Source organism: Nipponia nippon, unplaced genomic scaffold (genome assembly GCF_047370975.1).
Source record: "Nipponia nippon isolate SJK-2023a ecotype South Korea unplaced genomic scaffold, ASM4737097v1 scaffold_13, whole genome shotgun sequence".
Lineage (NCBI taxonomy): Eukaryota > Metazoa > Chordata > Aves > Pelecaniformes > Threskiornithidae > Nipponia > Nipponia nippon.
This window is the reverse complement of record NW_028262324.1, coordinates 16,874,977-16,893,979: the sequence shown is the minus strand read 5'-3', so window position 1 is coordinate 16,893,979 and position 19,003 is coordinate 16,874,977. Positions and strand designations below refer to the sequence as shown.

The 19,003-nt window shown below is 65.8% G+C and overlaps 1 protein-coding gene across 1 annotated transcript; it reads left to right on the top strand.

The window, feature by feature from the left end:
• The first annotated feature begins 1,052 nt into the window (after nucleotides 1-1,052).
• On the top strand, nucleotides 1,053-17,425 carry VSTM2L (V-set and transmembrane domain containing 2 like). The gene is made up of 4 exons (XM_087750130.1): nucleotides 1,053-1,249; nucleotides 11,377-11,546; nucleotides 12,795-12,845; nucleotides 15,991-17,425. The coding sequence occupies exons 1-4, from the start codon at nucleotides 1,141-1,143 to the stop codon at nucleotides 16,300-16,302; spliced, it is 642 nt and encodes a 213-aa protein (XP_087606256.1). The 5' UTR covers nucleotides 1,053-1,140; the 3' UTR covers nucleotides 16,303-17,425.
• Nucleotides 17,426-19,003: the final 1,578 nt, after the last annotated feature.

The following is a 19,003-nucleotide window of genomic DNA, read 5'->3' as shown; positions in this document are numbered from 1 at the left end:
TCGGTGGGGAGGGGGGAGAGAGGCTGCCTTCGGGCTCCTTTTCACATTTTTAGGTTTTTCAAAACAGGCATATAAATTGCGTAGGTCACGGTGCCACGGTTCCGATCTGCTGCAAGGCGCAGGTTTGGGGAAACGCTGGGGCCGTCCCTGGATTTGGCCTCTAGGTTTGCACGGCTGCGGGGAGATCAGGATCTTGCCCCGTCTGTTAAATGCTTTCTGCGGCAGGAGCGGGTTTGCCGTTCCCGGCCTGGCAGGGTGGCCGCACGGAACGGCCCGTCTCCCCTGGGAGGGCTGACTTTGGGCGCTGCCTGCCCGGCTGTACAGTGACCGCCAACGCCCCGAGCGCAGCTTGGAGCCCATCGACCACCTGGGCCTTGGTTTTTCATTTTGAGGCGAATCTTGCACGTCCCGGAGCGGCGATCCCTGACACAGGCGGGGATCGCGCCCGTGCTCTTCCCTCAGCGTTTGAAGGCACAGGGGCACCCGCTGCCATGCCAGTTCGCCTTTCACCATGGCGGGGGCCCAGCGCCCGAGCCCCCTCCCCGGCTGCGGCAGGGAGCCGGCCCGGGCTGCGGAGCCCCAGCGCCGCTCCCTACCCATCCCGCCCGCGTCTGTCCCTGGAACGCGGTGATTTCGCGGGGGGGGGGGGGGGGGGTGCGCGGCCCCCGGGCACCGCGCCGCTCCCTGGGCACCGCAAGCCCCAGGCACCGCTCCCCGGGCACCGCAAGCCCCGGGCACGGCACCACCCCCGGGCACCGCGACCCCCGGGCACGGCCCCACCCCCGGGCACCGCGCTGTCCCCGGGGCCGCGGCGGCGGGCGCTGTCCCGGGTGCTGGAGCCGCCCCGCGCGCGGGGCAGGGCGGTGCCTGGGGCTCGCGTGGGCGCGGCGGGCCCCGCCCCACCCCGCGCGGCTTAAGAATGAACCGTGGGAAAAAACTTTGGGGGTGCGCGCGGGGCCGGGATCCCTCCGCCGGGCGGGGGAGGCTCCGGGCGAGCCGCGGCACCGCCTCGGCGCGCGGCGCCCTCCGCGCGAGGGAAGAGCTCCGCAGCGCGGCGGCGGCGGGACCGCGGCGCAGCCCCGGGGACAGGGCTCGGCCCGGCGGCGCCGCCGCCCCCGGGACGGACGCGCCCGCGGCAAGATGGGCGCCCTGGCCCTGGCCCTGGGGATTTTCCACTACCTGGGGCTCTACCTGCAGCTCGGCGCCGCCTCCCGGCACCCCCCGTGGGACGCCCCGGCGGCGGGCAGCGGTGAGCGCGGGCAGAGGGGCGGCGGCCGGGGCGGCGGCGCGGGGTCCGGGGCTCCGGCGGCGGCCGCCCCGGGGGGGGGGGGGGGGGTGCGGCCGGCCGCGCTCGGAGCGCTCCCGGGGCTCGGTCGCCCGCGGTGCCGGTCCCCGGCGCTGCCGGTCCCCACGGGTGCCGGTGCCCGGCCGTGCGGGGCTGGCGGCGGGTCGGGGCGGCCCCTGCCCGGGCAGCGGGACGGGGGGTGGCGGGGGGGGGGGTGTCCCGGTGCCCGCGGCGGCTCTGGGCTCCGCTACCGCGGGCAGCACCGCGTCGCGGTCCGTCGCGCCGGCGGCTCCGGGGAGCCGGGAGCGGGGGCGGGGGGGGGGGCGGCCCGGCCGAGCCGGGGCTGGGCTCCGCCGCTCCCGTCCCTGGGGCCCGGGGGGCGGCCTCGGGCTCCGCCGCTGGGCTGCCGAGCGCGGGGGGCTTTGCACGGTTCGTCCCCGTGCACCCCCGCGCCAGTGTGCACCCCGCGCCAGTGTGCACCCCGCGCCAGTGTGCACCCCGCGCCGCCCCGCGCCTCCCCGCGCACGGCGCCGTGCATCACCGTGCGCTCCCACCCTGCGCTGGCGGCGGCAGCGGCCGCAGCGGGGCTCCGCTCCCGGCTCCCCTTCCCCGCCTGCGGGGCTCCTCCGCCGGCGCCGTGCGGCCGAGCCCGGCCGGGGTCCAGCCGGGGGCCGGGGAAGGGGGGCGGTTCCCGCCCGTGGGTGCCGAGGCAGAGCCCCGCGGGGGAGAGCGCCGAGAGCCGCCTCCTCTCTGACACAGGTGGGTTTAAACCCGAGCCCCAGGAGCGACCGCGGGGTGCGAGCCGGTGCCCGGACCGCGGCCGCCCCCCTCGCACGGTGCCGGAGCTGCCGGCGTGCGGACGGGAGCTGCTCTCTGCCCCGAGGAGCCTCCAGGCACCGGAAGCCTCAGCGCCGCGCCGCGTGCGGCGTCCCGCAGCGATGCGGTGCGTGGGCCGCGGGTACCTGCCTGCGCCGGGAAGGGGTGATCCGCCGCTGCGCTGGGGCGACAGAGGCAGGAGGGTTTCTGGACCCGCCGGCCTGGCGTGCCGGAAGGAGATGTGGGCGAAGAGCCTCCATTAGCCGCCGCCGCTCCCCTCAGAAATTCAGCAATAGGCAAATAAATAGTGAAATGGTCGCTGCGAGGGAGCAGGGAGCCAAGGAGAAGAAATATTCTGGGAGGGCGAGTGCACTTCGGAGCCACATTACAGCTTGCTACTATGAGCAGTTCTGCAGCAACTCACTTAATCACAACAGAAACCTTTATTAACGATACTGAAAAGCAGTGAATAAGTGGGTCATGTATAATAAGCCATTTGTGTTCAGTAGGTGAATACCAATTTGATAAAAGCTGTGTGTGCTGAAAACCTGTATAAATTGCTGTTTAGCAGATCGGAGATTGATCATTTCATTACTCGCCGGTACGGCTTTCCCTCCGCGCCGCCAGAGCCCGGCGGGTCAGGGGCGCGGAGCGGGAGAGGGGCCAGGGCTGGCGGGATGGATTCGGCCGTGGTCAGCGGGGTGGGCAGGTCCTGCCAGGCTCTGCCCGCAGCAGGCAGCGTCCGGAGCTCGCCACCATCTCTGCCCGGTGCGGGCGGCCTGGAGCAGCCTCTGCTGCGCCACGAGGGTCTGGCGCAGCCTGGGAGCGGGTTCGCTGTTATCTTTAACTTGTCCGCAGCCTAAGCAGCGAGGGAGCCGAACGGGAGCGGGGTGCGCTCCGCCGGCGTCGGCGGGTGGCGGTGACCACCCCTCGGGGTGCGGGCGGTTCCCCCACCCTGCCTCCCTGCAGGCGTGAGCAGCGTGCCTCCCCTCGCATGGCAGCCGGGGCTGCTTGGGGAGGGAGAAGTCTCAGCCAAAGAAAGTCCTTTCCCTGCCCCCCCCAGCAAAGGCTCTGGCTGGAGCGAGGCTGGAGCGAGGATTGGCCCCGTCTGCCCCGCTGCCCCCAGGAGAGCGCCCGAGCCGCAGGATCCCTCCTCGCCATCCCTCCCCTACCCACAGCGCTGCCTCTCGCCGCTCCTCTCCTCTCCTCAGGCTGGCGCCTTCAATTATTCATGCCCCCCGTTGCAGACAGCCTGTGCATGCTGGGCTGGTGCCATCGGCTTTCAAACCGGCGCTAACTGGGAAGCTCCAGCCGCCTTCCCAGCCTGCCGGCTCCTGGAGCAGGGCAGGGAGAGCCGTTCGGTGAGCAGCTTGCATTCCCGAGGAGGAGAAGCCTGGCTCCTTCCTTGCATCGTTTGCGAGCGCTGGTGTCTCGCCGTCAATAAAGCCGCTGTTGGAGGGCTGAAGGCTGGAGGGAGTGGTGCCCCGGCTCCCCGGGGTGCTGCCCTTCTCCTTTCTCACACACCCCGATGATTATTCTATCAATTACTTCCATAAACACTTTGCATTCTGCCGGATTTTTTCATGCTTCCTGATGGGAATTCTTCACCCGATGTGTTTTTCCTGCTGCTGTTCGTGCAGTCATTCAACGCAATTACTTCTGACACCTCTCCTCATCAAATGTCTGTGCTTTCTTTTCCCTTGAAGAAGCTGACAGACGATGGGCCAGACACTGGGAATTATTACGTTAGGACAGTGACAGCTAATTTTAATCATAACGTTCCCTGTGAGCGAGGCAGCAAATCAAACGAACAGCCGGTGCGGCTGCGCGCGGTCCGGGAGCTGCGGGCAGTGTGGCGGTGCCGGGGCAGGGAGCGGGGACCCGGAGGGGGCCGGGGAGCAGGCGGCTCCACTTCGCTCCCCTCTTCGGGGCCGGGCGGGTGCCAAGGCGGGGACCTGGTCGGGTGCTCTCCCCGTCGCAGGTGCTCCGGGATTTTGGTTCACGGTGCGGAAGGACTCGTGCGCCTGGGGACGGACAGCCCCGCCTGGCCCCGTCTGCTGACGGCTCTGCCTGTGTCCGGGCTCCTCTTCTCCATGGCCGTTTCCCCCGGCTGCGGTTTTGTCTCCCGCGCGGCTGCCCCCTCGGCGTACGGCCAGGCACCAGGGCCGTTGGCTGGGCTCGGCCGTGCCAGACGCGTTGGTGTCTCGCACCACATGCTCCGCACGGAGCTGCTCCGGGACAAGCCCACCAGTTGTGGGGCAGGAGGGTGCTGTGCCCGTGAGCACCGGGGCTGACGGCTCTGCGGAACAGGTGCTGGCACCATGCGCGGCACAGGCAGCGCTCTCTGCAGTGGCTGCTGGTGCCAATCGCTCGTGTTTTGGGTGCTGGGCGTGAGACCGGGGGGGCCGATCTCCAGCAGAGCAGAGTTCCTGTCGGCCTCATCCCGGTTCCTGCCCGCTGCCAGGTGCCCTGCCGGCTGGGAACCATCCCCTGGCAGCCACCGACACCAAAGCGTGTGGCAGCTGAAGGACGGCTGCACAGCGCTGACGAGGGTCCCGCCGGGAGCCGTCCTAACAGGCCATTTTAGTTTTTTGCTGCTTATACTATCAAATAACTGCTCCTCCTCGTTCCCCTCGGGAGGGAATTGTCTGAGAACTGCGGCTCCCTGGGAGCCGGCTGGGAGCAGCCAGTCCCCTTCCCGGCAGAAAGCTCCGCGTAGCCGGGGCTGGGCTGGGGGGGATTCTCACCGCTGGCGGCCCTTCTGCTGTGGCAGAAAAACCTGGGCAGCGGGGAGGCTGCTTGGGAGGGCAGGAGCCGGGGGCAGCCCAGCTGTAATGGTTCACTGTTGGAAATACTCGCAGGTTTCAAGGTTAATTCCAGCTCCCTGGCAAGGTGAGCTCTGGCCTGATCACAATCACCCAATTAGCTGGGTTTTTTTTTGTTTTTAATTTATGCTGCAAATTTGAGCTAATTCTGCTGCTAATGTGACAGTAAATAGGGGCAGAGAAATGGCGCTCCCGTCCCCAGCGTGCCGGCGGGAGCCCTCCGTCCCCGGCCGGCGCTGGCGGCGCTCCAGCCTGGGGCTTCCCTTGGAAAGGGCAACTGCAGGATTGCCGGCGGAGAGCAGCGCTCCCGCGGTGCTGGGGCCAGGCTGTGAGCGGCTCAGCACTGGCTGGGTGCTCACCGGGCCGGCACCCACCAGCAGAGCCGGGAGCTGCCTGAGTGGGTCTGCGGCTGGATCCGTCCTGGGCTCCAGCCCTGGCCCTTGCCCGGCCCTGCCGGCTGCTCAGTGCCGAAGCCCTTTGCCCCAGCACAGCTGCTGCACTAGGAGCTGCCTGCTCTGCTCTCGCCGGTGATGCCGGCCGTTGCGCCACTGTGTTTATGCATTGGTTTGTGGCCGTGATGTGTTTCTGGTGACCCGAGGTCAGCATCCCTGCTTGCAGGCTTGTCAGGAGGAGATTCGTTCACAGATGTTAACGGGCAGATGGGAAGAGGAGGGAGGTTTTAGCCCAACCTGCATAGCAGACGCCAGCAACGCTCGTGTCCCCGCTGTGGGGACAGCGTGGGCCTGGCGCAGCCTGTGCGCTGGAGCAGTACCCGGGCTTCTGCTCCCAGCTCCATCCAGGGTGATGCCTCCTCTGCCTTCTGATCGCCTGGGGTGACTCCTGCACGGGCAGCCTGAAGCGAGGGGTGGAGGGGCCCCGTGGCACCAAGGAGGGTCCGTCCCTCCCCGGGTTACTGCCTGTGCACGTGCTGGGATGTGCCACAAGCGCCTTTGCTGCCGGCTGGACGTTGGTGCCTCTGCAGCCGAGACCGTCCCTCTCCATCAGCCGGGGGGCACGCGGGTACCTGGGGAGAGGAAGGCGCCGTCGGCTGCGGTTGCTGTCAGATGCATTTGCTTTTCCTGCAGCGATGCAGGCGTGCAGGGCGGCGCAAACCCGGCGGGTCGTGGAGCCAGCCCCACGCTGGAGACGCAGGGCAGGGTTTGCGTGGACTCGACAGCAGGCAGGAGCAGGAGCAGGCCCTCGGCAGCCATCCCCAGGGAGGGCTGAGCACGGCTGACAGCCCTGGAACTGAGCTGGAGAGTGTGGGGACAGGGGCTGTGGGGGGGACGGCTCTCAGCAGCTCTGCAGGGTCCCCTCCGCGGGCTCTCCACATGCAGGCTCCGCAGCAGGCAGGGAGGGAGCGGCTCGGCTCTCCTGGCAGCGCCGGCTGCTTTCTCCTGCCTCTCATTTTGCCCCGTGGTGGCGGGGGGCCCTGGCGGTGCCTGGCTGGGAGCTGCCGGTGGTGGGGAGCCGGTGTGAGAGCGGTGCAGCCCCCAGGGCAGGTGGACGGTGATGGCAGCACCGACCTGCTGGTACCCTTGGCAGGTCTGGGTGGTGGTGAGGACCAGCTCGCCTGGACGCAGGCTGCTGACACCGCTTGGGGCCAGGCTCCATCGGAGCTGCCGGGGGCATGCCTTCGGCTGGGGCTGGGTTGCTCCTCACCCCAGCGCGGACCCAGGGCTGCAGGGGCCCCATCCAGAGCCGGTTCCCTTCCTGCCGTGTCTCAGGGCAGACTCCTGCTGCCGGGGCATGGGGAGGGGGCCACCGAGGGAGTGGATGATGGGAGCGCGAGGCTGAGCTGGCAATTAGTCCTCCAAGTGTCTTGACTCACCGAACCATAATAAACCATGAATTATGACTGCGAGCTTTGTGAAGGGAACAATAAGCCACACTTGATCGCAGCCCACGACATAACAGCGGCAGCCGGAGGGAGGGACGAGGGGCGGCAGAGGCTGCTCCGGTGGCACGGTCCCGCTCCCCTGGGGCCGGGGGCTTCCCAGCCTCCCCCAGCCCCGTCCCTGCCCGGTGCAGGACGGAGCCAGCCCCCGTCACCGCCGTGCACCCGGCACGTGCCGCCCCTCTGGCCTGGCTGCGGCTCTGGCGAGGGGCTCCTACTCGGTTAGGTGGAGAAAGAAGCGTCTGGTTGACCAGTGCTGTAATGGTTCAGTGGGGTAAATAACTCATAGGGCAAGCGTGAGCACTAACTGGGTGATTAACATGCATTTGCAAATGTCCAATACATATTTAATCGCCCTCCAATACATGTTTGCACAAACATTAACCTGTCTGCGTGCCCACATCGCTGTTTAAGCTATGGCTGTCCCAGCAGCCGGCAGTTGGTGCCTTGTGTGGGCCGTGGTGAGGGGTCCGGCAAGGCCAGCACGGCTCCTTGCCGGGCTCCACCAAGACTGCGGGCAGCGGGCAGCAGGCAGGGTCCTGGCCAGGCTCCCGGGCACTGCGTGGCCTCGCGTGCTCTGCGGGGCAGGGACTGGGGGTGATGCTGGGGGATGGGGCAGGAGGACGGGGCAGGAGTCTGGCAGGTCATTTCCAGGCTCCCGGCGCGATTCACGGCCTGGCCTTGCCCTTGCCCCTGGCACGGGATGGGTGGGGGCCCCCTTCCCCGCTGCCCGCTGCCTGCCGGCAGCCCTCCTGCCCGTGCCGAGCGGGGGCTGTGGTAATGAATCCTGCCCGCCGTGGGGAGGGAGCGCGGCAGCCTGTATATCTCTGGTTTATGAGAGCACCAAGCTGTCCCAGCAGGCGTTTTCAATTCCGTTTATCTGTGTTTCCCCATTGAGTTCATTTTATTTCCCCTGATTTTTGTTTCCTGGAAGATTTATTGATCCTGATTTTCTCAGTTTATGACAGGTAGCAGGCCATAAAGCATGCGGAGCAGCCAGCCCGGCACCAGCCCCCTCCCTTCCGCTGGGAGGACGCGGCACCAATGTCAGCGGTGGGGAGAGGGATGGTGCTGGGCGATGGGGGGCCAGGGGTGGGCAGGGGGCTGGGGCACTGGTTGGCTCTGGCAGCTTGGCTGTCCCCTGTCCCTGCCAGTGCTGTCGGTGGGAGCGGTGTCCGGGCAGCTCGGCCGCCCTGGTGCCTGGCTGTGGGGCTGCTGATGGCTGGGGGCTGCCCGGGGGGGCCGGATCCCCTCTGCCCAGGTCCCTGCGGAAGGGCAGGGCTGGGGCTGGGGGTGCAGCGAGGCCCATCCCCGCTGCGTTGCCACTGCCCAGGCGGCCAGGGGCCACCGCGTCCATCGGGGAGGGCACGTGGTGCTGCTGGAGGGATGGGGACCAGCCCCTCTGTCCCTCCCCAAAGGTGTCCCCTCCCGGCAGCCCCACGGTGGCTCTACGGACACTCACTGCCCTTCTGCCCCACTGCCACGGCCCCCTTCCAGCTGGCCTCCAGAGGGTCCCCAAACTGCCCATCACTTCCAGAGGTCATTCCGAAGCACCGGTGCCAGCCGCCAGTGCGCTGCCCCAGCAGAGGCAGGGCCTGAACAGCCCTCGTTGAGGCAGTTCTTTATTTTACCCGGGTCTGATGGTCCTGCCCTTTGCTTTGGCATCTGCCGCCACTTGGGGTGGGGGCATTGGGCCAGCTGCTGCTCGGGCACCGGGTCGTGGGCCGGTACACCGGAGGGAGGGTGCCTGGCAGACGTGGCTGTGCCGGGGCTCCGGCTGCAGCCTGCGCGGGGCTGAGCCGTGGCTGAGCTGGCCACAGAGATGCATGTCAGATTAGTGCAAGGGTGATTTTTAGCACGCCCTGCAAAAAAGCACAGTTAAATGCTCCTGCTGGAGTTCAGCCGCTCTGCAAACATCTGGGCTCTCGGCTTCCCGGGTGGGGGCTGGCTCCATGGCCCACCCGATACCGACCGTGCCCTGTGCGGTGAGCGCGGATAGACCAAGAGGCATCTGCTCCCAGCAAAGGAGCGCCTTGGTGGCACTGGTCACTTGTTCCTGCAGTCACCGAGCCCTGAGATGCCTCTGCCTCCTTCCCCGATGGCTCAGCCCCAGCTCTCCCGAGCGGCTCTCCCGGAGAAAGGGCTTCGTTGCCCCCGGGAGCTGCCATCCCCCTCCGTCAGACCCCGCTCATTTTTCGGCAGGGGCAGGAGAGATCAACTGTCCATCCCCTGGGTATCTCCTTTCTCTCACTGACCCATCACCTGGAGTTGCTCTGTCTGTCCGTCCGTCTCTCATCTCACATCTGCTCTGCCGTGCCGCTTTCTCCTTCGCAGACGCATCTGTCCCTGTCTCGCCCCCTCGCTCCCAGGCTCTGGCTGCTCTGCCCAGGATGTGGTGACCTGCAGTTATTAAGAGCCTTTATTGCTTTTCCCTGTAACAGATCAAATGATCTTTCCCGGCTGAAAAGCAGCGAGGAGGTGACCTCGCCCCAGGCTGCCCCGCTCACCCAAACTCATCTGTACTCGGGGAGTGGAAGTCCCCCAGAAGCCGGGGGACGAGCTGTCCTGGCCTCAGCCCGCTCTCCTGGCACCTCTCCCAGGCCGCCCACCACGTCCCGCTCTCGTGGTGCCATGCAGGATGGTCCTGCCGCAATCCTGGGGCTGGGGGCTGTGCTGGCGGTGGCCCGGCTGCCCCTTGGCCGGGCTGTCCCGGGGTGATGCTGGGGCCGGGGGGGGCCAGCCCAGCCCCGTGCCCCGCAGACAGGAGCTGCGTGGGTGTCCGCCGGGGGTGGGAAGCTGGGATGGAGGGGGAGGGCAGCGAGGCAGAGGAGGGGATGAAGGGCCAGGATGTGGGGGATGCGGTGGGGTCTGTGGTCCCCACGGGGGCCAGGGGAAGGGGCTTGCAGGGCAGCGGCTGCCTCGTGGGGGGTCCCCAGCAGGACCTGCCCTCCTCTGGATGCACTTGGAGGCAATTGAGCCCTGGGGTTAATTAATACATACGCTTCCCAATTAAAATCTGAAAGAAAGAAGGCGCTTGATTCAATCAAGCCTTTTCTGCGCTCATCTGCCAAATTCCCATCTGTGGGAGCAGATTTTAATTGTTTTTGGAGTAATTTGGCCATGGCTGGAGCCCTCAGGCCATCACCCCTGCCTCTGCTCCGCATGCCCAGCCAGGACCGCAGGGTCCCGGGGGGCTGGTGTGGGGTCTGCCGGGACCCTCTGGCTTCGGCCGTCGCTCCTGCCATCAGGAATCCTGTGGAGCAAAAGCCCAATCCTGGGCCAGGGGTGGGGAATGGGTGGGCAAGTGTTGGTTCATGGCGGGATGTAATGGCCCCGGCACCGCTGTGGCGGGAGCACGGATGAGCCCTTTGCCATGTGCCGAGGAGCGGCCAGTGCCGGGCAGCGCCGGACCCTCCTGCTCTTCCCACAACCTTCAGCCACCGGGATTCCCTCTGCTCTCTGGCGTGGAGCCCACACGGCTGCTGGCGCCGGGGTCCCGGGTGAATGGGGCTGCAGGAGCCGTGCTGGGAACCCTGCCGGGAGAGCAGGGCTTGTTAAACCCCTTGTGCTGGGCATTTCCCTCAGCTCCCCTGCTAAAATGGATTAAAGGAAAGTGATAAGTATATGGGATTTTCATGCATCCGGAGGGACAGGGAGTATTAAAGGTATTAACTTTTCCATCTGGGCTGCTAATCGTTCGTTTTCAGAGGGGATCAGGGCTCGGTGACAAGCCCTGGGGAGCTGCACGCTGCTTCCGATGGGACACGTGTCCCGGGGGGCTCCGGTGGCACCTGAGGGACCCGCACAGTGGCTTCGAGCCGGCAGCGCCGGCAGCATGAGGTGGCTGGCGAAGACGGGAGGGCACGGGGCACCCAGTGCGGATACAGCGGGACCCTGATCTGGCCTCTGGCCTCTCTCAGCCCCCTGTCCCCACCGCAGATTGCGACAATAACGTCTGCTGGTGACCTGCACGCCGGGGCCGTCTTTACAGAGGAACAATAATCTCTCCAGAGGAGATGAAAAGAATTCTAATTACATCTCCAAACAATATTTGTTTAGAGCGAGGAAAGCAAATCATATGGCATGTGGGAGACTGTTTGGGGGCCGCATTAAACAAGGATTTGTTTTTCATTTATGCTCTGATCTAAGCAGAGATGCAATCACGCTTTATTTATTTATTACATCTTGGAGGCATGTGGGGTCCCCTGCCTGCTCTGGGGCGGGGGGTCCCGGGGGGCGGCGTGGAGCAGGGGGGCCAAAGGCTCCTGCTCCCTGCCCTTCCTCCCGCTGCTCTTTGCCAGGGGCCGGGGGCCGGGCAGCTCTGCCAGGCTCGGAGGGGGCACTGGGGTGGGTGGGTGGGCAGCCAGGGATGGGGGGGGGGTCCACCTGCGCCGCGGGGACCTGTCCCCACGCCGAGGTTGCCAGGTCTGTTCGGGTGGGGAAGGGTCTGGGCGCTCCTGGTGACCCTGCTCGTGTGGCCAGCGGCATCGTCCCTCGCCGGGGCGGTGGCGCATCCCCGCAGGCGCCCGCAGCCCTCGCTCTGTCTCCTGCAGCCCTCTTCACCGAGACCCCCCACGACATGACAGCCCAGGCGGGCGAGGACGTGGAGATGGCGTGCTCCTTCCGAGGCAGCGGCTCCCCCTCCTACTCCCTTGAGATACAGTGGTGGTATGTCCGCAACCACAAGGACTGGACGGACAAACAGACATGGGCTTCCAACCAGGTAATGCCCGCCATCCTCCCCCTCTGGCAGCGCGCTGCTGGGCGCAGCGTCGCCGGGCAGAGCCCTTCCCCGCGCTTGCCCGGGGGGTTTGCTTGCAGCAGCCCTTGGGGCTCGGGGGGGACCCCATCCCGCAGCAGTGTCCCCAGCGCTGACCCAACCTGCAAACGTCTCACCCCGCTCTGCTTTGTGCTCACGGGCAGAGAGGAGCCTGGGGGTCCCACGGCGCAGGACCACGCGTGGGGAGCACGGTGTCCGGCTGTGCCTAGGGTGCTCCGGGGCCGGTGAGGCCAGGCTGTCCTGGCCGCCCTTCCCAATTAGCCAAGGGGCCATGCGGCCCATCCCCTGGGACTGATCCCAGGCAGAGGCTTTGTCTTTGTGCTTGTGCCTTCTCCCATCTCATCACGAACTCGTCCACCCCCCCGCCCTCCCTTGTTTTCCCCATTTCCGTGTGTATCGGTCTCGGCAAACAGCTGTCTCTTTATTTCTCTTTCTGTTCACACAGAGATAAGGGCCAAATAATGGGAAGGCAGCTTTAGGTATTTTAATGAGCCTTTATTATTGTGTCTTTGGCAGCGCTGCTACTGGTATTACCATAAATTGAGAGAAGCATCGGGGAAGCGCTGCCTCGGGAGCACTGCTGGGGGCCCGGGGGCTGCGGGGCCGAGGGGTGGCAGGGCACGGGGCGGTGGGGATGCCGGTGTGGGGAGCGGGCATGGGAGCGGGCTGCGTGGCGCAGCGCGGACCCCGCACGCCTGGGCCCTGGTGCTGCTGGTGGCTGCAAAGGGGACCCAAGGCACTGCCCGGCTCTCTAGCCGATTTGGGGATATTTATGGTGATCGGGGCAGGTGCTGGCTGTGAAGGGGCTGGGGTTGCTGGGGACAGGGATCACTGCCGCAGTGGCGATCCTACGGTGAGCAGGTCTCCATCCCCAGCCCTGGGTTGTGGGGAGCACCCGCTGACGGAGCCGAGCTGCGGAGGGGACCCGTGGGCGAGCACCCCGTCCTCCCCGGTGCTCCGGTGCTGCCGTTCCCTCCCCTCCCCGGCTGCCCTGTGCAGCTCCCATCTGCCCTGGGTGCCTGGGTTTGCGGGGACTGAGCAGCCCCCTTCTCCCTTCTCCCTCCTCCTCCTCGCTCGGGGCAGCCATCCCGGGGGTGGGCAGGGGTCCGGTGGGCTCATGCCTCCTCCCAGCTGAGCTGACCGTTTCTCTTCCCTCTCTGGTCTCTCTCCCCATCCCGCTTTTCCCGACAGCTGAAAGCATCGCCACAGGAGGAGCCTGGGAAGGACGCGACAAAAATAAGCGTGAGTTTGGCTGATGGTTCTTGCAGGGGCTCCGGTCGAGGGCTCAGCTGGAATATTTCCCCGCGATGCCGGCACTCAGCGTTGCGCGGAGCTGGTGGGGTGGGAGGGTGTCCTGGGCTTTGCGTCTCTGTGCAAGGCCGGGAGGCGGGGGGGTGCGCGGGTCCCACCGGTGCTGCCGTGCCATGGGCTGGCGACGCCGGGGTGTGTGGGCTGGATGCGCCCCAGCCTCGGCGCTGGGAGCTGCCAGGGTGAGGGGCGGCTCCCCCCTTCCCCCCCCCAGCCTGGACTGTGAGCCCCGTCCGGCTCCTGTCGGCATCTGAGGAACACGTTTACGCTAAACAGAAAATTACCTAATTTACTCACTGGATTAGCATCCCAAAGCCATTTAGGCTCACGTGAACAGAATGAGGAGACACTAATCAGTTAAATAAAATGAGCGCTCTTGGCCTCCCGCTGTCAGGCGCGTGCCCCCCAGCTGCTGGCCCTCCCCACCGCGGGGGGGCTCCATGTTTGGGGGTGCCACAGAAACAGAGCAATACTGGAAAGCGCCTCCCACCATCGCCCCTGCCCTGGCTCTTCTGGCTCTTCCTTTTTTCCCTCGCTGAGTGAGGGGGGACGGGGCTCGCCATGCACCCACGGCTCCTTGGGGCCGAGTGTCCCCCATGCCCAGGATCAGTCCCTCTGCCCAGCTCTCATCCCCGGGAAATGACGGAGAGCCGCGGCAGGTGAAATGCCAAAAAGCTTCCTGAGGGAGGGCATCGGCTCTCATCTCCCATCTGTGGGGATCAGCCCGTGTAGATTCTCTTGCTGGCAATGAATCCCCCACAGGGACTGTACCCCCTTTGATCGATTCGTGTCATGGCTCCCCAACATTTCAGCCCCGTTTGTCACCGTTCCCATGATGGGCACCGCGATGCGCCCATGATCCACGTCCAAACCCCAGCAGGCACCTCCAGGATCTGTCCCTCGCCGGGGTGCCGTGGCTCGCTGCCCTGCAAGCAGCAAAGCACTGGGGCTGCTGTGGGAGCAGCCAGAGCCCAGGCGCTGCCAGCCCCTGGGGACGGTGCTGCCCGCCGCGGGCAGCAGGAGCTGGCAGGACGCTCTGCAAAGCGCTGCTCGTGCAGCTGGGGAGCGCGGCTGGGCCCCCCGTGCCACCCCAGCCCCGCTCCAGGGCGCAGCGCTTTGCCGGGGCTGCAGAGCTGTCCTGGGGCCATTGCTCCCGCTCAGCTCGGCCATTGCATTTTTCAGCATAATTAGGCAGTTAAGTGCATGCTGGAATGTAATCGATGCGTGTGCATGTGTAACCAGGATTTATTTTGAAATGCTTGGGGTGTGACGCTTCTGCCATCTCCTCCAGATCAAGCCAGCAGAGAGAGGCTTGAGCTTTAAACCTTTTTTTTTTTATTTTAAATGTCCTTGATTATTAAGTGTTTACGGAATGGAGGAGATAAATGAACACAGGTGAGACACCACCACAAGCAGTTCTGATAAAACATGCGTTACAGCCACGGCGGCAATTGACTGAGAACAAACGGCAGCGTCAAACAACGTGAGACGATGTAAATCATACACAGAAACCCCTGCGCCAGGCACCTCCTTGGCCTTTTTCTGTTCGCCAAAACACACTTGGTGCTGGAGGCACCGGCACCGACTCTGCCCAGAGCCACCGTGCTTTGCGGAGATGCGCAGAGGGAAACTGCTGCTGCCCTTTGCCGTGCAGTAGCAAATACGATGGGGTCTGCATTTATTTCCCCCCCCCCCCCTTGAATTCTTTAAATCCGTTGTTTTGCCGCTGAGCAGCAGCACGTTGCAGTGCTGTGCTGGGGCTGGGCACCTCTGCGGCCGTCTGTCCGTCCGGCCCGTGCAGGGGTCTCTCCCCCCATCCCCGCGGGGCAGTGCGGGCCGTCGCTGCCCTGCCCGAGCCTGCGAAGCCGTGAGCGTTGCAACCAGTCATAAAATTATCCCTCCCACTCATAACCGAGCCATGGGCTGAGGCTTGGTGACCCGCTGGGCAGTGGCTCCATGGCCGCCGGCAGCACCAGCAAATTTCGGTTTCTTTTATGAGTTCTCAGTTTCCCAGCCATTAATTTCGGTGAGTGACTCCTTGCTCTTCTGATACAAAGGGGTTTTTTTGAAGCTCCTTTCTCATGACAGCCTCGGCGCCCTGGCACACTCGCACCGGGGCCCAGCCACTCACCTCCCTCCCGCCCCGCAGCCCCTGCCCCGTCTCGGGTGCAGCTCGGATCCTGCCTTGTCCCGTCCTTGAGAAGCAGCCCTGCCGCGGGACCAGCCCCCCCTGGACTCCCATCCCTGGCGCCGCAGGATCGGTGGTCACGGCTGCGCGTGGGCTCTGAGCAGCCCCAGAGCCGCCCTTTGGGGTGGCCCCGGCCATGACGTGTGGCACCGGCCGCTTCTCAGCAGCCCACGGCGTGCAGGGCAGCTGGGCGCAGCTGCTCGCCTGCGCTCACATGTGCTTGCATGTGCTCACATGTGCACGCGTGTGCAGGCACTGGCTGCCGTGGCGGCTGCGGTGGCTCAGCCCGTCGGAGGGGCCGGTGACGGGGCCCCCATCCCTGCGCTGCCGCCCACGTGTCGGTGCTGTCTCCTTTGCCTTTTGGGCTGGGAGTTTGTGGCTTTTTGGTTGCAGCTCCCAGCCCCATTTCTAAACACCATAAAATCTTCAGCTAACAAACGCGGCGGCAAGTAGAAAAATGGCCTTTGCCATCCAGTGTGATTATAGGGAACAGAGCCAGGGGCCTCGGGGCGGGTTATAAATCTGATTTATTGACCCAGCCCAACAGCAGCTGCAGCTCTGGCTAGTGAGTAAGTCTTAAATTTCATTGGGTGATAAATACTGAGAGCGAATCAATTTGGTAGAAAAGCTAATTAGCCGGCGTGGTTCCGCATTGATCTCCGAGCCCCGCACGGCCGGGTGTGCACTGGGGACTCCATCATCCGGCGGGCTGGGACTGGGGCCAGGGTCCCCCCACGCCGACTGCCTGGCTTCGCCGTCCTTCGCCGCATCCTCCCCAGCACACGGCTGGGGCGCGGCGTAGCGGCGTACGGTCAGGGGTGGTGCTGAGCCAGGTGTCCAGGGTCATGGGGGTCCTGGGGGCCGCCTGACCCCCCGTCTGCTCCACCGCAGGTGGTGAAGGTGGTTGGCAGCAACATCTCCCACAAGCTGCGGCTGTCGCGGGTGAAGCCAGCGGACGAGGGGACGTACGAGTGCCGGGTGATCGACTCCAGTGACGGCAAGGCGCGGCACCACAAGGTGAAGGCATACCTGCGGGTGGAGGCGGCGGGGGGCGCGGGGCACCCCCAGGACACCCAGCTGCGGGGCGCCCCGCTGCCGGACCCTGCTGCGCCAGGCTCAGCCCACGCGCACCACCACCACCACCACCACAAAGCCGGGAAGGAGCTGAAGAAGCGCTCGGTGGACGCCTCCTGTGTGCTGTAGGCAGGCAGTGCCGGGGGGACACCGGAGCCCCCCGCCGCCCCGGACTCAGCGGAGCCGGCGAGGGTCCCGCGCCCCCTGCCAGAGACTGGCCCCACCACCCTGTCCCCCCCCCCGCCACTGGCCACTGCCGTCTCGGTTTCTTCTCCCCAGCCCTGTGGCTCAGCGGTGCCAGGGCTCGGTGTGGGAGCAGGACCGAGTCCGCGCCGGGGGGGCATCGCTGGGACCATGCCCGGGGTGTGCGCCCACACTTGGTGGTCCCCATCCCCACTGGCCCCGTGCGGGTGGGCGCCCTGCTGCTTGCCGCCGCCCGTGGTGCCACAGGCCGTGTTGTGCCCCAGCTTTGCGTGCCCGGCAGAGGCCCCCCCTGCCCGCGGGACCCTCCCTGCCCTCCCTTGTGCTTTGCAGAACCAACCGTCCATTCCCGTAGGAGGCCCAGTTTAGTTGCTCTGTTCCAGCCCCGCAGCGCGTATATAAGTTCCAGCATCCATCTTACAGACCGTGTATATCGCCTCTCCCTGCCCCTGCCTGCCCCAAAGCTGTCCCAGCACGTCAAGGCCTGAGCTCGGTGGAGGAAGGACGGCACGGCACGGCACGTTCCCAGCACGCTCCCAGCGCGCTCCCAGCACAGCTGTGGCGCTGCAGGCTGTGCCGCGGCATCGCCCAGCCAGGCAGCTGCCCGCGGTCCGTGTGTGCCCGGGGAGCCATGCCGTCGGAGCTGGACTTGCTTTCACCCATTGCTCCTCCTGGCCCTTTGCATTTCACAGAGGAAGCGGGGCTCGGCCATCAGCCCTGGCTGCCCTCGCTCCGTCCCTGCTGCCCGTGCTGGCGCAGCTCTTGGCCCCCCGCTCCCAGCCCAGCTCCCCTTCCTCCTGCACCATGGCACCGTGCTGCCCCGGGCAGGGTCCGGCTCACGGGCTCCTGTGTCGCAGTGCAAATGGCAAAGTCCATCCCTGGTGCCCCCACGGGTAAACACCACCGCTGGGGATGGGGCCACGGGCAGGGAGAGGGGGGTCCCGGGTCGCCCCGTCCGGGTGCCAGGCACTGCTCCCCTACTGCCACTCGCCCACACCGCCACGCCTGCCACCAACAGACCTGCTGCAGCTAATAAAGCTCTTTAAACGAAGCCTCTGCGGGTCTGCAGTCTCTGCCCCTGGCATGGCGAGGGGACGTGGCTTTGGCACTGTCTTGGCTAAGAAGGGGCGCAGCTGGGGTGGCAGGGCTGGGGCTGCCCCTGGGGGCTGCTGGGCACTGGGCTGGGGCCGCCTGGGGATGGGGATGGGGATGGGCATCATCACCCACAGCTGAGGGCTCAGAGCGTTTAAAAGCTGCAGCTGGGGAGCTAGGTGGGAGCTCCCTGCCCTGCCTGGGAGCTGGGTGATGCTGATCTGTGGATGCATGATATGGCCAGGTCCTGGGTGAGTGGGGGCTGCTCCACACTGTGGTCACGGGGCGCTGGGTGCAGTGGGGAGGTTGGGTGGGCTGCTGGGGCTCTGGCCCCTCTCCGTGCTACCGGGTGCCAGTCCCAACCCCTGCCTGGGCTCCTGGAGCGAAGGCCTCGTCTCCGGCCAGGCAGGAGGTTGGGGTCCCCAAAGTGGGGGTGCTGGCTGCCCCCAGGACTGGGCTGTGCCCCGCTGTAGGAGGGGAGCTCCCAGCATTGGCAGTGCCCAGCTTGGCCCCAGCTGCCAGGAGTCCCCTGCCTGCTTTGCAGGTTATTAATCCCCAGAGCTCTGTAGCACTCGCCTCTCACTTTGCTGATATGAAGCAATTTGTCATGTGTTAGAGTAACAAAATCAAAAGCTGCTGGCCCGGTATCAGCCAGCGCCGGCGGCAGAGGAAGGGCACGGTGTGGCTGGTGACTGCGGGCCACAGCGAGAGCCACGCTCTTCTCTGCCACCTGCCATGGGTCTCGCCTGCAGAGCCACGCTCTCAGGGGAGCCCATGGCACAGGAGCCTGTAAACACGCAGGGTACTTTGTCAGGAGAAAAATATTAAGCAGCTGCAGGGCAAGGGGGCTGTTGGAAATTCTGCTTTGCCAGAACCAGTAACAGCCGCCATGCCGTAGCTCTCCCTGGCGGAGCTGTGGGGGCTTGTGCTGCCCTGGGCTGCTCCTTGCCAGGGAACCATGTCGCTGGCGAGGAGGAGAGGGAGCGGGAGGCATCGGCCACCGGAGCAGTAAAAAACAGTCTACAGAGGAGGAAAACCAAGAGCTGGAGCTGCTTGGGGAGGGTGAAAGGCTGCAAATCACCTCAAATGGAGAGTAAACAAATTGCTGTGTGGTTTAGTAATTTGCAAAACCTAGAGGCAAGCTTTAAAAATAACAGGTTTTATTAGAAGAGATTAATTTTGCTGAGTTTATATGAAATCCTGGGAGCGGGAGTTGGAGGAGAGGACCCCGCTGGATCCACGTGCAGGACCCAGCAGCCCCGTGGCAGCGCCCGACGCCAGGGGCTGCGTGTGGGGCCGTGCCCCGGCTGTGGGGGTCTCCCCCTGCTCCTGGCTGGGTTTGTGCACGGAGGAGGCGGCTGGATGCGGGTTTCTTGGCTCCCCGTCCCTGGGGAGGGTGGCTGGAGCGGGGCTGGTGTGGGGTGAGCCGGCTGGCAGCCCCGCTCGCCGTGCCCCCCGTGCAGACCCTCTGGCTCTGCGGAGCTGGGGGCAGCTGTCTGCTGGGGCCGGGTCTCCTCTGGGATGGCGAGGGTGCTCA

What these genes read in the sequence shown, in the direction of transcription:
- VSTM2L (XM_087750130.1), top strand. Translation starts at nt 1,141, where the DNA reads ATGGGCGCCCTGGCCCTGGCCCTGGGGATTTTCCACTACCTGGGGCTC. An exon ending in AGACATGGGCTTCCAACCAG is followed by an intron (nt 11,547 to 12,794) that starts GTAATGCCCGCC and finishes TTTTCCCGACAG; the next exon opens with CTGAAAGCATCGCCACAGGA. An exon ending in AGGACGCGACAAAAATAAGC is followed by an intron (nt 12,846 to 15,990) that starts GTGAGTTTGGCT and finishes GCTCCACCGCAG; the next exon opens with GTGGTGAAGGTGGTTGGCAG.